Below are 18,462 nucleotides of genomic sequence, written 5' to 3'. Positions count from 1 at the left end.
GTATCAATGTTGTTCATAAGCTACCCTCCAACTTCAAAAAAGAGGATAATTTGCTTCTTCCCACAGAACACCCAGTTGTACAGTTTACTACATATTGTTATTGCATTTACTATTAACCTAATACCTAAAATTCAAAGAAAAGGCATAGTCATTATCAGGAGGATAATCTGGGAAATTCTGGCCTGGAAATGAGGATTTTGTAACAAAGATAAAGTCTTAAATGTTTATTTTAGGAAGAATGAGTTACACTTAATTAGGGGGGGGAAATATTAACTCCTTTTACACTGCACATTCCGGAAGGAGTCAGTGTTAGCATTCCATTTCATTTGCAAAAAGCTAACTGACTAGATCGCTGCTTCTCAAATTCTGCTGACACAACAGCAACAGTGATATTTTAAAATTTTGAGGGAAACATGGAGACAAACATCACAAGAAATGAGGGTGGTGGTATTAAATCTAATTTTCAATGTTTAGGAAATGGGGATTAACAGACATAAACTTTCCACTTTTAAGTAATTATGGTAGTTTAAGTATAAAACAAAAATACTTAAAAAAAATTTATGTGTATTGTTTTTTTCACATAACTACTAAGTTGTTTGGAACTAATTATTTAATATACAGAAGTCCTGGGTATTTCTTTTGACCTAGAGAACATTGCGAAAAAAAATCACTAAATACAATACAAAGTTTGAGAGTGTTTGTACTAGACATTGAAAAGTGGAGCAAGGAAAATTCTTCTTACATGAAAGTTTTTGTAGTTATACCTATAAACACATCCAAAGACAATGGGTGAAAGGAAATATGTTATTTCAGTTAACATGAGTAATTAATTAGCCATTAAACTTTGCCTTTTTCAAAAAACTTATCTTAATTGGATGCTTAACAATCCAAATTATAACAAAATTAGTTCAAGTACTATTTAAATCTAAAAAGATATGTTATAATTTTTATCAAGTTAATGAAATGCCAGCTTAAGAAATTTAATTTCCACAATAGAGATAAATGACTTATAAATTTATAGCTCTCAGAACTAAAAAAAGAACTTGAAAAAGAGGCTGGATAATTGTGGCAGGTACATGACCTTAAGAACAAGCCTCATGCTACAATCAGAAGAAAAAAATAGGAAAATAGGGTGCCAATTCTGTATAAAACTACCCATGTGTCTCCCTTTCCATTCTTACTGATCCCTAGTATATACCATCTTTGAATAAACAGATAAAAAGGAAACCAGCTGGAATTGTGCCATTTATTTTATGCCTGTTTCAATGATGACTAGTCACTTCCCCAAAACAGTTAAATGAAAAGTACATTAACAAAGTACAAAAACAAAAAACAAAACAAAACAAAACAAAAAAAAAAGCTCAGAAAGTGCCACAGATTCTGTGAATTCAAATGATTCTTGAATCAAAAAATCAAGGAATTTAGAGGTGAAAGTGACTCAGAGATGAGCAAGTCTAACCTCTTAATTTTAAAAATAAGAAAATGGAAGTTCAGACAGGTTAGGTGACATGGCCAAGCCCTTCCAGCTAGAATTTGAACCTAAGCTCTTTGAATCTTCTGTCCCTCAAAAACTCCTTTCCCCAGGTACTGTCTTATAAAATCACATTTCCTTTTAATAAAGCAAACGAGGCACCATTATTCCTTTTTAAAAAAAAATATATATATATATGTGTGTGTGTATGAATATATATATATGACTCATTATATGGAAATAATTATTTCTGACCCCATATGCTATTGTAAAATACCAAAAAATGTGCAAGTAACTATAATGATGCAAACAACTTTCTATTCTATTTATGATCCTAAACTGCTTTTAAAACAAATTTTGTTATCTGCCATTATTTGTGTTGCAATTATTTAACAAAAGAATATTTGTGTATTTAGATTCCATTAATTTATTTGAAAAATGAATGTTACATAGAAACAAAAAACATCAATAAAAATTGAAAAGAAAAAAAATTCAATGTGTGTCTATTTTACAAAAAGGGACACTCATAAGTATGATCACTTAGTTATGAAACTAAAAAAATAAAGAAGACATTAAATGGTATAAAATAAAATAAGGGATGTTAATGTTATTGTAATTACAAAGGTTTCATTCAGAAATCTTTTTCAGTCTGGATACTTACTTCAATGGTGTAGGACTGGTCATGTTTGATTATTTCTCCAGTATGTAAAGTTCTCATTATACTGAATTCAGGAGCCACTGCCGCTCCTTTTTGAGAGTTAGTCATGTATAACTCACCACCCTGTGAATGATCAATATTGGAAGTATATGAAGAATCTTCACATTTTCTGGTTGATGATTTTTTCTTCCTTTTCTGCTTCTTGGAAGGATTCTGTCCATCGGACTGAGCTTTCTTTTGCCGAAACTGGGCAAACTACATTAAAAAAAACAAAAACAAAACCAACAATCTGAAAAGTTTCCTATTTTACTACCAGTAAATTTTATAATATAAAAGCCTTGAGTTCACTTCTTAAATGATCAAAATAATGTCTAGATACAAAAATACTATAAAATTAAAACTATATATGCCAAATGAATTTCAACATGAGCTTAAACAGTAAATCATAGATAAAGTAAAATGATGAATAATAAATTTATGATATGCCATTCAAAGATTTTACATTAAATCCAATAACTAGCATAGTGATATGCTTTAAAAAGCACTTGCTATAATGTGATGCTGTAATTTAATGTAGGACCACTAAAGGATAAAATTTTTGAAAGCATTTTTTGGAAATCTATTAAACAAAGTATAAAATCAACACTACATTTTAAAATAATTCAATATACAATTTGGCTCTACCAGAATTTAAGTATCTACTATGTAGAAGGCACATGGTAAGAAAATGGGAATGGCAAATACAAAGGAAAATAATGAAAAATATTCCTTGTCCTTAAAAAGTTTACATTTTACTTGAGGGAGGTGATAAAACATTTATCCAAATTAATTTGAGAAAGGAGAATATATTAGAATCCAAGGAATCAAAAATCTTCCTTTTTGTAGGAGGTGGCACTTATACCTTAAGTATACCTTGTATACCTTGGGGAAGTGAAGGATTCTAAGAGCCAGAGTTGAGTAGAGTGTATGATCTACGTATCCATGTATATGACTAAGCCAATGCAGAGGAAAGTGGTGGAGGTTTAGTTATAGGTTAAATACAGAGATTTGGCAAGAACAAGAAAATGCAAAAGACATCCTAAGCTATCCCAAGAGACAGAGACCAATCAATCAATCCACAAAACATGGCCTTGGGGTATACCCAGGCTTGAGTAACAGAAGACAGAATATGATGGGGGGTGGGGGTGGGGGAAGAGAAAGGTCAGGTAGAGGGAAGCCTAGAGAAGGTAGAGTTAACTGATAAATGTCATGGTACCAATTGTTAGCACCTTAATCCCTGTGAGGAGCTCTCTAAAGATTCTGTCAAAATAAAGTATTAAAATAACAACTGAACTCAAGGTTTCAAGAGGAGGTGCTGGTCGTGACAATAAGTACCTAGACAGCGTTAAATATAACTCACGCTCCAGGCACACTTTAGGAAAATCAAATGTATGGAAGAGATAACTAGGAAACAAGTCTTTTCATAAAGAGATTTAGCTGCAAGGTTCCTTTCATACTTTCCAAACACATACAACTATGGATCATTAATTACTATAAGTGGGCACAAAATGTTACGAGTCATTACCAATGAAACTGTCATCTGAAGTAAAGCTAACACAACTGAAATTTAAACTTTAATTTAAACTTCAGAAATGGCCTTTACAAAAATATATTTTGCAGGTTTTTTTTCTCCTAAGAAGTACAGCTATAGCATCTACAGGTGGAATTTACTTTACATAAGAACGGTAAGTGAAAATGTTTAAATCAAAGATTTTAAAATTTTACATTGAAACACCTTCAAGGCAAAGGACTCTTTAAGAGGATACTTTAATTAAAAGAAATGCTGAGCTCTACCAAAGTATTGTGGAGCTGCCTCTTCATGACCCAGAAGTGACCAGGATTGGAGAGGATTATGGGAAGATGCCACAGTAGTTTGGCAAATTTCAAGCTCTCCAGATTTCCCACAAATAGATTAAACTGGTACCTCAGGGCGGATATAGACTGGTGTAAAACCAAGAACACTTGTGGCAGAACAGGGTCCAGCGGATAATCTGAAAAATGACCCAGGATTAACCCAGGTGAGGGCAAACACCTCCGGGCTATCTTTGCAGAATCACCAAGGGGGAGCCTGAGGTTCCCTGGCAGTGGTGGAGTCTCAGGAGAACCAATGAAGCTCTCAGCACGTGGAATCCAAAGGCCCTGAGCCCCGGAAGAGGATGGAACCTCTGCTGATTGGGACCCAGCTGCACAGCCCAGACACGGCCCTAGGCAGAAGGAACCAGCACCCAGCGAATGCAAAGGTAGGATGCAGGGACACAGCTGGCTGTAGGCACTTGCTTGAGGGAGGAGATCTTGTTTTGGGGGTCCAGGTCAGAGGGGAGAGCTGACATGAAGTCAGAAGCACCATCCCCCATCCCAGGATTAGAGGTGCTTACACTAATAGCTCTTATTTTTAAAGAAATGAGTTGGCTTGGGCAGCTAGATGACGCAGTGGATAAAGCAACAGCCCTAAAGTCAGGAGTCCGGACCTGAGTTCAAATTTGACCTCAGACACTTAACACTTCCTAGCTGTGTGACCCTGGGCAAGTCATTTAACCCCAATTGCCTCAGTTAAAAAAAAAAAATTAACTGGCAAAGAAGAAAGAACCTCAACATAGAAACATACTATGGGAACAGGGAAGATAGAGGTTCATCTTCAGAGAAGGACATTTAAGTCAAAAAAGTTTCTACCCCAAAGAGTAACATTAAATGACTCCCTTCCTAGAGAGAATATACAGAACTCAAAAAAAAAAAAAGAATTCAAAAATCAAATGAGAGACATTGAAGGAAAAAAAATCCAAGAAAAATATGAAGATTATGAAAAAGTCAACTAACCAGAAAAAGCAATATAGAGTATCAAAGATGAAAATAACGATTTGAAAATTAGAATCCGACAAGAGGAAGCCAATGAAGTTATGAGAGACCAAGAAATAACAAAACATTATAAAGAATGTGAAAAAAAGGACATTCAATGAACTTGAAGATTTTCAGGACTTTTTTATCAATCAAACCTGAACTTAAGAGAAAATCTAACATATAAGAGTCAATATCAAAGAGCAGTTTCAAGGAACTCAACATGGATAAAATGCTTTATGGGTTTTTTTCTCTACATGGGACATATATAGCATATGTTTAAGATTGATATCAGCTATAGGGCAGCTCAAAAGAAAGACTATGGCAGAGTTAAAGTAAAAATAGTAATTATGTCATACAAATAAAAGGTGCAGAGAAAGAACAGACACGGAGCAATTAGAAGGGGGAGGAGGGCTCATAGTTATGAAAACCTATAGAACCCTCCAAAGTCCATAAAGAATAGGAAAGAAGAGATAGGTGGACTTGGAAGCAAAGAGTATGGAAAGAAGATAAGGGAGGGAGCCATGGGTGGGGAGAGGTAATAGCAAGGCACGTTATGGAGCAGAATTAAAGCAAAGAATCAGCAGGGATAGGAGAGGGTGTGGGGGGAGAGGGTGGAGGGGATGAGAGGGTGTGTGTGTGAGGGTGTGTGTGTGTGTGTGATCCTTTCCTAACTAGTCTGTTTCTCAGCGGGAGTGGGGATGAAAGGGGGAAAAAAGAATAAAGTAAAAAAGATATGCAGCAGAGAACCAAAGAACAATTTACAAGGAAGTAAAGAAAAGATGGACACTCGTGAATATAATTTCCTCTATTAATATATATCTGCTTTCTTGAACTGGTAATTTGTTGTTAGATATTTTGAGTCCTTCCTGATGTTCTGCTGGGCACATGACAATGTTCTCTTTCATTTTATTTTGTATTATTTTCATTTTTCTGTTTTCTTATTTTGTTTCTTTAAATAAAATAAATTTAAATGAATTTTTATAAAAAAAGAAGTGACTAGGATTTTTGAAGACTTAAGAATTGCTCAGCAACCTGCAAATACTTTAAGAATGACAGGTTCATCACAAGTTACCAGTGGGATGAAGGAAGTTTTTTGACCCAACAGTTTCTCCTAAGGCATGAAGGGAGGAATAGGAACTGGGGGTTTGATGTGTGCCCATGAAAGAGTGCTCTCACCAACAAAATAACAGATCCCTAAAGTAATGAAATTGGATTTTTAGGACATGCCCTTGATAAATGAGTTGAGATGATCATGAACTTCCCTAATATGGCCTATGATGCCTTTGTTAGAAGCAAAATACTGGGATATTTGGAACACAGATCTGATTCAATGTGCAACAGTTACATTCTTCTTCTAAGAACCCCGTCATCATTTTAAAAGAAATGAAATACCTAAACAGAACTACTCATCTTACAGGGCCAGATGGAAGCACAGATTTGGCTTCAGCTTGCCTTATGGACAATTTCTTTTTCTAAAAGAATTTCCTTTTAGGGCTCAGGAACAATAATAATGAGGTTGTACAAATCCCTGTATGGAAGGCCTTTTTTGCTTGAAAATAATTTCTTACAAATTTGTTTTCTTTCTCTGACTAGCTTTTGGGCAAAACTTCGCTGGCACTCATAGCAAGAAAACCTATGCTTTTGAGATATCAATTCTGGGTACATTAGAAGGAATGGAGATATTTCTGTCTATTGAGAATGATCTCATGAGTTGAGATCTTGGATGTCCCTTATGCTTTCTTGTAGAGAAGATGGAAAGAAATGAGCTAAATAATAGTACATTTACACCAGGGGTTCTTAATATGCAGTCCAAGAACTTGTTTTTAAAAATATTTTGATAAGTGTATTTCAATGTGGTCAATTTTCTTGTAATCCTTTGTATTTTATTTTATACATTTAAAAAAATTATTTTCAAAATGTTCTGAGTTTTCATCAGAGGGCTCATAATACAAAAAATAATATATAAGAACCCCTGGCAGATATCAGAACTGGCTGAATGGCTGAAACAAAAGAGAAGTTCATAGTAGAATATGCAGAGATCTTTGATTATTAGTTCTGTGCTATTATTATTATTATTATTTTTTGCAAATATCTGGGATAAAAGCATAGATGGAACACGTATCAAATCTATGTGTGAAGAAATCACAGGAAGATGGAATAGAGGTTTCTTAGGGACCACCATCCTGGTACCATCACCCTGCCCGCAACCCTAGTGGCTATGTATATTAGGCACCCAGATCCCGAAGTTAAACACAAGGCTGTGGTCTACTTGGCTGAGACTTGTAAATAAGGACAACTTCAAGGTCTAAGAAGAAAAAGGAGAACAGTGGAGAAATGTAAACCTGGTTGGGGGAAAGAGAATGAAGCTAAGCAGGAAGAAAGTATGAGCAATAGTATTTTGGGGAAGAATGGATAGAAGATGCCAAATAAGAGGAGAAGGTATCAAAATTTGGTCAGGAGACCACAGTACCAGGGTGGGGATAGAAACAGCCTTGTCCTGGAAAGGTCATTGCTGGGGAAAGCTCAGGAGGCCACAGAAGGTAAGGAGCACTGGAAAAGGCCATAGAGTCTGTCAGAGGAAGCTGAGAAAAAGCAGAAAATGCAAAGTTCCAGATAAGAGTGGAAAGAAACAAGAGAAGAGGCAGATGTGGAGCCTTGATAAAGAAGATCATTTCTAAGAATTCTGTGGGCTCTGGGGATGTGGAGACTAAAGGGAGAAAGGGAAGGATTTAGGGTGGTATGGCCAGGACACAAGCAGTACACTGGTGAGAGGGATAAATTCTGAGCTGCTTTAAGAGCCAAAGAAAAGCCTTTGTTTACGACCACATTCCCATTTAGCATACTAAGAACTAGTAAAGCAGATTCTATAAATTTATTTTACCTAGCTCTGGCCAGCCCATTCTACGGCAGTAGAACTAGAAAAGAATCAATGGGAAAGCTCAAGTCAAAAAAGAACTTTAAAGCAGAAGGGACTTTAGAAGAGTAAGTCCATGTTCTGGAAAAATGCTATAAAATGTAAATTCTAATCTTTTTCTACCGATGAGTGTGGAATAGTGAAAGAAGATTAGGACTGTAGCTCTGATATACTCTTACTGTGGAAAAGTGGGTAAGGTGAAGCACACCTCTATTTTTCTCCCTGTAGAAGATTTAAGGATTTGGGGACCCCAGTTAGTAAGGAAAAAGATAGTAGCTCGAAAATTTGAAAGAGGTACTAATGAGCTTTGGTCTGAAAAAAAGTTACAGGACAAGAGATGATCCATTGAACCCCCATGGCACTAATTTAAATATGATGATTCCCAAATGTCTAGTAGTTTACAGCTTATAAAAACTATCCTATGATCCAGACCATCTTTTTTTCTCAGGACAATGCAATAATACATCCAAATTTAAATCAGAATACAAGTTTTAAAATAATTATATGTTTCTGGAGGTCTTGCCCTGATCACTGAATTATGAGTTGCTAGCAGTTACAGGTTCTACCCTCCATCTTAGTTATCTCTAAAGCAGAGCCCCTGATTAAAGTGCATAATCCTGCCTAGTCACCTCAGATAAATGAGAAAATGGCAAAAGTGCCTCTTTGAATCCTATAAGTCTTAAAGACAGATGCTAAATTCAGGTGTTAGAGAAAGGTGGAACCAAATGGCTACCAATTCCTGTCGAAAAATATATGGAGTGGAAAAGAGGCCCATTCAAACAGATCAAGGAAAAGTTGTCTCCTTAGTCAACTGAAATGACCTTTTCATGAAAGATGGGCCAGTCAGGTAGGAATATTTTTTTAAAAAAGGTTAAAATTGGCTGAAAGCTATTAAAAGTGTGAGTTAAGGTGCTGGCTACCCTACAGCAGTTCCCTGGGAGGAGATAACTTGCACCAGAGATCTGCTAAAGGACAGGGGAACAGCAGAGAGAATAGAATCCAAGCAAAAACCTGTCAAGAAGGGGAAGTCAGAGATAGCCAAATAGTTGAGGTCTTGGGTGAGAGGGGTTGTTGGGAAGCAGCCAGAAGAAAGGTGTGGGTGAAAGAGCAATGCAGCACAAAGGAGTAAATCTTTGTTTAGCTGAAATTCTAGCTAAGGCAATATTTTAAGTCACAAGGGCTAGGCAGATAGGTCTTATAGTAGATTAATGGACAAAAATGGGATTTCTCTAATTTTGATTATGAAAATAAAATTGTTTTATATTTTGAAGTCTCATGAAGACCTTATCAATTACTTCACTGACTGGGTCCCTTTGTTCACACATTGGAAATGTGATTAGGAATCCTGAAAGAAGAGCAGTAAGCAGTTCCAATTATGGAAATGAAAGCATCTATAGTGTCAGTCCCAAATTGACATACTGGAAAAATATTAGGCAGTATAATCTGCTTTACCCTGCTTAGTTTCTGAGCTCAGAGCCAAAGGAGGTGAGGTGGGGCTGGTTCCTAATGAAGAAGACACCAATAAAATCATAAGAGCAGGGAATGCCAGTCCCACCCCAGAGTACCATTCAGACTGAAGTAGTTAAAGCAAATACATTAGTGAAAAAGCTAACTGAATTGGAAGTGAAGAGGAGACAGAAAGATTAAGATAAGTTGGATGACTCCTTCAGCTTAGTTGACACAACTATTTTTAAACAAGGAGTATAACTGTTTACTTCCTAGACTACTTAAAGGGGTATATAGCTAGCTGGGTTCTAGATCTGCATTAACACCTTCTAAATAAAAATGTTTATGTTCTTATTTGACCTACTGATTCAAAATCCTGTCTGAACTCATCAGGCATCAGTTACAATTAGGTCATCCTATTACAAAGTTCCTGATAGATCAATTTAGATATAGATAGGATTCCACCCTTTTAAGGAGAATTCTTCATACTAGTTAAAAAGGTCATGAAAGACCTACAATATTCACTTAGGCACCTGAGACTTTTTAACAAATAGAAACAGTCTCCCCTGATCCCACAAACATTTGGAGTGTAATATTTTTTCAACTTAAAATACCTTGTAAGGACTTCGGGAAAGGTCTGTCTCCTTGGGCAGAAGGAACACAGCATAGGGAGGCCTAGTGAGGGGAGGCCTGACATAGGTAATTGAGTGGGAAGCTCTTAGCCAAAACACAGTGTTGACTACTGTGTCCTTATTTAGAAGGCCAGTTGATCAGCAGACCAGCTGTGAGACCTCCAATGAAACTACAAAAAGCAAACTGTGAGCCTCCAACCCCCCCCCCCCCCCTCGCATAACAAGTGAGATGTGGCTAGATCCATACAGTACAGTGGTAAAATCTGCAATACCACCAGCCCCAGCCAAGACCCCTGTACTCCTTCAAAAGAATTTGGGACAATTTACTCTCTGCCCAAGGAGCACAGCTCAGTTTTTAAAAAATTAATAAAAAGTAAAAAGAGCCCTGACCTTAGATAGCTACCGTGGAGAGAGAGAACAACAGAACACAAACCCAGAAGAGGACAGCAAAGGCAAATTGCCCTCAGTGAAACTTCAAAGGGGGATATGAACTGGTGTCCAGATCAAAAAAACTCTCTTGGAACAGTTCAAAAAGGATCTTAAAAGAGAGAGAAGAAAAATGGGGAAAAGAAATGAGTGCTTTACATAAATAGTATAAAAGATTGAGGAAAAAAGTCAACAACTTAGAAAAGGAAATACAGAAACTGAAGAAAACAACTTCTTAAACAGTAAATTTGGCGAAACAGAAAAAAAAAAACTTGAAAAATCGAATTGGTGAAATGGAAAAAGAGAACAACTTCTTAAAAAACAAAATAGGCAAAATGAAAAAAAAATCCATTGAACAATTCCTTTAAAAGTACAATAGGCCAAATGCAAAAGGAAGTAAAAAAGCCAACTGAAGAAAATAATTCATTAAAAATTAGAATTGGACAAATGGAAGGGAAAGACTCAATGAGACATCAAGAATCAAACAATCCCCCGCACTCCCCCCAAAAAGAATAGAAGGAAAAAACACCTCATGGGAAAAACAATAGACCTGGAAAAAAGGAAAAGAGATCCAGAAGAGACAATCTATGAATTTGATGGGGGGGAAAAAGCCTGGAAAACAGCTTTCAAAGACAACTGCTCTGATATCCTTAGAACAGAGGGTAAAATAGTCATTGAAATCCAACGATCACCTCCTGAAAGAAACCCAAAAGGAAAACTCCAACTATTTAACTAAATTCCAGAATTATTAAATCAAGGAGAAAATATTGCAGAAGCAGCCAGGAAAAAAAATACAAATATCTAGGAGCCACAATTAAGATTACCCAGGACCTAACAGTTTCCACTTTAAAGGATGGAAGGGCTGAGAGAATATGATACTCAAGAGAGCAAAAGAGCTTGAACTATAACAAGAAGCAACTACCCAGCAAAACTAAGCATTATCTTTCAGGTGAAAAAATGGACATTCAATGAAATACAAAATTTTCAATTATTTTTGATAAAAAGACTACAGCTGAACAGAAAATTTGATCTCCAAATACAAGACTCAAGAGAAACCTAAGAAGGTAAAAAGGGAAGGAAAAACCCTATATTTTTTAAAGGTTAAAATGTTTACATCCCTACATAGGAAGATAATACATGATAAGAACTGTATCTTTGTCATGGCAATTAGAAAGGGTATACTTAATGGGTATAGGTATAAATTAACTTTAATGTAATAATATAAAAAAGAAATTAGAAATGGAAAAGGAATTGTACTGGAAGAAGAGGATAGGAGAGATAAAATGAGATAAATCATGCCATATAAAGAGGCACAAAAGACCCATTAGTATTGAGGGAAAGAAGTGAGTGAGATGAGCATTATATGAACCTTGCATTTGGCTCAAAGAGGGAATATCATATATACTTAATTTGGTATAGAAACTAGTTTTACCCTATAAATTTAGGGTAAGTAGGAGGGGAAAGGGGAAAGGAAAGGAGGAATCCAATAGAAGGGAGGGCAGAAGTAGAAGGAGAAAGGGACAAGAAAGGGGGGGAGGGCTGAAAAAAGAAAGGGCAGACTGAGGGAGGTGGTGCTAAGAAGCAAAACACTGGTGAAGAGGGAAAGGGGGAAAGGAGAGAGAAAATTATAACTTGGGGAAAAATAGGAAGGTGGAAAATAAGTTAGTAATTTTAATTATGTATGTGAATGGAATTCCCATAAATTGGAAGTGGATAGTAGAGTGGATTAAAAGCCAGAATCCTACAATATACTGTTTGTAAGAAACACATCTGAAACAGAGAGATAACATACAGTGTGAAGATAAAAGGCTGAAACCAAATCTATTATGCTTCAGTTGAAGTAAAAAAACAGAGGTAATCCTGATCTCAGATCAAGCAAAATCAAAAATAGATCAAATTAAGAGAAAAGGAAGGAAACTACATCCTGGTAAAGGATACCATAGATAATAAATCTAAATAATAAATAAATAATGTCAACACTAAACCTATATGCATCAAGAAGAAGAAACAAAACTATACTAATGGAGAATTTCAATCTCACTATCAAAACTAGCTAAATCTAACCACAAAATAAATAAGAAAAAAGTTAGGGAGGTGAATAGAATTTTAGAAAGATTTGTTATAGTAGTCCTTTGGAGAAAACAGAATGGGGACAGAAAGGAATATACTTTTTTTCTTAGTGTGACATGGCACTTACACAAAAATTGACCATGTCTTAGGGCATAAAAACCTTACAATCAAATGCAGACAGAAATAATAAATGCATTCTTTTCAGTCATGATGCAGTAAATTACATTCAATAAAGGACCAGGAAAAGACAGACAAACATCCCATTGGAAATGAAATAATCTAATCATAAAGAATGAGTGACTGAAATAATAAATCATAGAAATAATCGATTATTTCATCCAAGAATGATAATAATGAGACAACATACCAAAACTTATGGGATGCAGCCAAAGCAGTTCTTAGGGGATATTTTATATATCTCTAAATGTTTACCATGAATAAAATAGAGAAAGAGAAGATTAATGAATTGGGCATGCAAATAAAAAAGATACAAAAAGAACAAATTAAAAACCCCTAATTAAATACCAAATTAGAAATCCTGAAAATTAAAAGAGAAATTAATAAAATTGAAAGTAAGAAAACTATTTAATTAGTAAAAAAAATCTCCAGGGCCGGATGGATTTACAAGTTAACTCTACCAAACATTTAAAGAACAATTAATTCCAATACTACATAAACTATATGGAAAAATAGGGGAAGAAGGAGAGCTACCTAATTCCTTTTATGACACAGATATGGGGCTGATACCTAAACCAGGAAGGGTATAATCAGAGAAAGAAAATTACAGATCAATTTCTTTAATGAATATTGATGCAAAATTCTTAAATAAAATATTGCAAAGAGGTTACAGCAATTTATCACTGGGATAAAACATTATGATCAAATGGGATTTATACTAGGAATGCAGGAATTCAACATCAGGAAAACTATCAGCATTGTTATGATTGTTATGGGCCAGAACTCGAAACAAGGTACTTAGTGGAATTGAGGAGACAATGGTTAAATCTAATTTAGCATTGATTTAATCCTACAACAAATAATGGTTTCCTAGTGATATAATGATTGGTTTATACTCAGTGTAAAGCATATAAGCTAGGAGGCTTAGCTACTTTTAATTGGGGTCCATTCAGAAGCCAGAGAAGGCAGGCGGAGCTCAAGCTCTTGGAACTAAGAAGAGAGATAGGCCTCAGACCTAAACCTGGCCCCAGGAAAGGAGACAAGACTTTGAAGGAGACAATAAAGGATTTGGACTTTAACACCTGGCTGCACTTGTGATTACTCTGAACTGAAACGAAGGCTGCCTCCAGAGACCCCAAGAAAACCTTAAAAGAGAACATTACATTTTAAAGAGAACACTACACTTGATCATGTCAATAACCAAATTAATGGCAATCATGTGATTAGCTCAACAGATGCAGAAAAAGCACTTTACAAAATACAATATCCATTCCTATTAAAAACACTAGAAAGTATAGTAATAGATGGAATTTTCCTTAAAATGATCAACAGCATCTATTTAAAGCCATCAGCAAGCATCATGTGTAATGGGGATAAACTAGAAGCATTCCCAATAAAATCAGGGGTGAAACAAGGTTACCCATTATCACCACTACTATTTAATATCATACTAGAAATGTTAGCTTTAGCAATAAGAAGGGAAAAAAAGAAACTGAAGAAATTAGAGTAGGTAATGAGGAAACAAAATTATTATTTTTTGCAGATGATATGATGGTAAATCCTTAGAGAATCCTAGAGATTCAATTAAAAAACTACTAAAAAAATTAACAACTTTAGCAAAGCTACAGGATATAAAATAAACTCACAAAAACCATCAGCATTTATATATGTTATCAACAAAGTCCAACAGCAATTAGAAAGAGAAATCCCATTTAAAATAACTGTAAATAATATTTGGGAATCTACCTGCCAAGACAAGGCCAGGAACTATATGGAGACAATTACAAACACTTCTCACACAAATAAAGTTAGATTTCATCAATTGAAAGAATATCAAGTGCTTATGCTTAGGCTAAGCTAATATAATAAAAACTAGAATTCTATCTAAATTAACCTACTTAGTACTATACCAATCAAATTGCCAAGAAATTACTTAATAGAGCTAGAAAAAGTAATAACAAAATTCATCTGGAAGAATAAAAGGGCAAGAATTTCAAGGGAATTAAAGGAAAAAAACATTATTAACATTATTCTGGTGATATACTGCTTTGATTTATGTAATATAACAGTCTCCAAAAATGTTATGGGGAACCCTAAAAGCAATGAATAGAATGTATGGGGCACTGTAACCTATACATTGGAGAAGAATCAAAAAGGATACCTTCGGTAAGATCAGACATAAAGAGGTAGGCCAGTCATATAGTAAGACTAAGGGAAAAATTGATGAATACACCCATGCCATGTGTTCCTCAGGCATCCATACAATGTCAGGAGAACATGGAATCACATAGGAAGAAGAGGTGTAGATGGACTGCCTTCTGCTTTGTTTTATAAATGTATTCTCATGGTATCAAGGAAAAATAACCAATATATATCAAGTCTATTAATACAAAGGAAAACTAAGAAATAATTTTAATACTTGAATGATTAATACTTAAATAAATCTCTAATCTTAACAATGTAGATATTACCATCAATGATGCAGAATGCAACTTATCATGCCTGTCCTCCCTAAATCTCCACAGTGGGGGTGGATTATCTGATAAGCTGAGGGCCTCAATCAAGTAAGTATGCACAGCTTTTCCATCTATTCTCTATTATTTTACATGACCAGTCTTTTTCCTTTCATACCCCTTTCTCAGATAGCAACTTCAGCACTTTTATGTAATTCCTCATTTATATGTTTAAGAAAGCCCATGCGTACTTCTCCACTGCCACTTGGTGATCCTAGGCTTCATTCTCAAATGACTGTGGTATTCTACTACAAGTCACTCTTCATCATTGGAAAAATACTACAATTAAAGAGATGGGTCTTTAATTCAGGGAGAAGACTGGGGGGGGGTCATTAAATATTGTTCAATTTCCCAAACACCATTCATCTACACCTATTTCTTTTGTTCAATTATGGGCTAATTTCATTTTCCATTTGCAGTGTCTAAAAGATATGAACCGATGAACAAACTCTACCGGTTGTCAATTAAAATACATGTCAATCTCTGGGCAATAGGTATTCTTCACTCACTTTGCTTTTCCTGTGTACTCTTTTGAGTAATTATTGAACATGTTTAGGAGGCTCCAAAATATACTGCTCTGAGATGACTAATTATTTTTACATTGTTAAATGTTTTAAGTCAATATAAATTTATCTTTCACAGAAAATCAGTCAAAAGTGAGCAATAGTTGGGGCAGCTAGGTGGCACAATGGACAGAGCACCAGCCCTAAAATCAGGAGGATCTGGGTTCAAATGTGGCCTCAGACACTCAACTAGCTGTGTAGCTCTGGGCAAGTCACTTAACCACAACTGCCCAATTGCTTCTGCAAGAAACAAAACAAAACAAATCAAAAGTTCCTAAAGCCTTCCAAAGGAAAAAAAAAATAAATCATGGGATTTAATTTTAATGGGAAATAATTTTAGAGGTCATTTAGTCCACCTTTCTGAACTTAGAAAGATTAAGTAATCTGCTTAAGATCATACAGATAATTTTAGGTCCTCTGATTAAAAAACTAGTATTTGTTCCACTAATAGTACAGCTGCCCCTGAAAAGTATCCTAAAATAAATTATGTTAAATTATACAATGCTGAAAAAGTGGACAATCCTAAAAAAATATGAAAAGCACTGGTGAGTGTTAAAAGTAAATTTTGATTAGCCTATTAAATGAGTTAAGGAAGAAGAAAGAAGAAGAAAGAAGAAGAAGAAAGAAGAAGGAAGAAGGAAGAAGAAGGAAGAAGAATCCTAATAGGAAACCACAAATGATGGCTGGCTAAAATAAAAACCAGAATTCCCATAGATTTGAAAAAATGGCAGCAATTTTATTTCATTGATAAGAGCCTATTATGCACAGAACAATGTTCTAATAGTGGAGATTCAAAGAGTTGATAAAATTTAGGTTCCTTCTTGAAGCTTACAAGGAAAATATAACACACATACAAATATATGAAATTCTATCATTTTATTCACTTACTGCCTTTTACTTGAAAAATTATAAGCTAGCAGAACTAAATAAAAACAGAAATTAAATTAAATTGGTAAATATTTAATACTAAAACAAGATTCTTGAAATAATTGTGTCCATATAAAAACATTTTCCCTTGTTCAAAAACGTAATAATATTCCAGATTACTGACATCTGTGTTTCTCATGTAGAAGCCAATTATAAAAATACTAACATATGCAATCCCAGAAATAGTTACAAGATTTGCAGTTGGAAGATACTGCATCCATACCCACCTGTCTATCAAAGTTTACTCACAGTTTCTGCTTCTAAGTGGAGCAGAAAAATTAAGATAATCTAAATAATGGAAATTTTTAGTAATCTTATCCATTTATTTTGCTCAATTCAAAACTCACATTTATAAAGTAGTCATTTTCTACATCTTTTTAAGTTAAATAATAATCAGAGTGTTGAACATGAACAGAATGTTTTCAGGTTGGGTCAAGTTTTTTTTTCTCCTAACAACCTTGTAAGGTCCCTTCCACAATACTCCTCCTCATACTCTCTATGTTCCAGACAATCTAATCATCTTAGAGCTTTTCACTTAAATGACAATGTAGTTTCTCTGTGGCTTTGCCTGTGCCTAGAAAACTCTCTTACTCAATTCTCCTTCTTAGGAACGAACTCTAACTCTAGGGAGGCTCAAGTGCCCCTGCCTGAAAGAAGCCTTTCCTAATCCTCCCCGTTGTTAGGTTTTATCCTTCCTTCCAAAAATTACCTTGTACTTATATTTTATATAGTTTGCATTAATGACTCTGTAAACAGTTTTTCCCTCTGGTCAAATGTAAGTACATCTTTAATGCATCTTTAAATGCATGGACTGTTCTGTTTCTGGCTTTAGATTATCAGCACCTAGCAGAGTGCCTGGTACACAGTAAGAATTTAATAAATATTCCCTGATTAATTAATAAATGCATGTTGAACCAAGATGAATTAAACTGAATTAAGGAGACGGGAAAGGGTGTTTTAGCACAAGACTACAATTAAGTTGTAGTGTCCTTATCCCCCAGTCCTAAAGCCAGAGAATCTCTTAGTCCAATATCCCAATAGTACAAGCCTTCCATTCAAGCTGATCACTAATTCATATTTGCCCAGGGCAAAGCATAGAGGAAGCAGCTAATAAGTGTTTGATGACTGCCTATCTTGAACATGCCTCAGGCAGCCCCAATACACTGCTGAGAGATAACAAACACTGGAGGACCCTGGCTGACTGGCCCTTTTCCTAGTCAAATCTCCCCTGTGGGAATGCACACTCCCTGAGAGCTGAGCCATTTCTTTTACTTCATTAGAGGATGGCACAGAGCCTGGCACACAGTAGGTGCTTAATAGATGTTTTGTTTACTGCTGGGTGACAGTCTTTTTTTTTTTTTTTTTTTTTGGCAGCAAGGCAAGTAGGGTTAAATGACTTGCCCAGGATCACACAGGTAGTGTTACATATCTGAGGCTGAATTTGAATTCAGGTCCTCCTAATTCTAAGACTGTTGCTCTATGAGTGACATTTTTTTTTAAATTTAATTGCCTTTTATTTACAGGTTATATGTATGGGTAACTTTACAGCATTAACAATTGCCAAACCTCTTGTTCCAATTTTTCACCCCTTACCCCCTCCCCCAGATGGCAGGATGAGCAGTAGATGTTAAATATATTAAAATATAAATTAGATACACAATAAGTATACATGACCAAACCGTTATTTTGCTGTACAAAAAGAATCAGACTCTGAAATATTGTACAATTAGCTTGTGAAGGAAATCAAAAATGCAGGTGGGCATAAATATAGGGATTGGGAATTCAATGTAA

At 35.2% G+C, this 18,462-nt stretch overlaps 1 protein-coding gene across 3 annotated transcripts in view; it reads right to left on the bottom strand.

The window, feature by feature from the left end:
* The window catches only part of AKAP9 (A-kinase anchoring protein 9), a 170,764-nt gene that overhangs the window by 133,909 nt on the left and 18,393 nt on the right, over positions 1–18,462 (bottom strand). For all 3 annotated transcript variants that reach the window (XM_031939997.1, XM_031939998.1, XM_031939999.1), the window contains exon 2: positions 2,133–2,384. In XM_031939997.1, the coding sequence (XP_031795857.1) occupies positions 2,133–2,384 (252 nt within the window). The remainder of the gene's footprint in view (positions 1–2,132; positions 2,385–18,462) is intronic.

Source organism: Sarcophilus harrisii, chromosome 5, assembly GCF_902635505.1.
Source record: "Sarcophilus harrisii chromosome 5, mSarHar1.11, whole genome shotgun sequence".
Classification (NCBI taxonomy): domain Eukaryota; kingdom Metazoa; phylum Chordata; class Mammalia; order Dasyuromorphia; family Dasyuridae; genus Sarcophilus; species Sarcophilus harrisii.
Note: the sequence above shows the minus strand (reverse complement) of the source record. Positions and strands in the feature narration are given on the sequence as shown.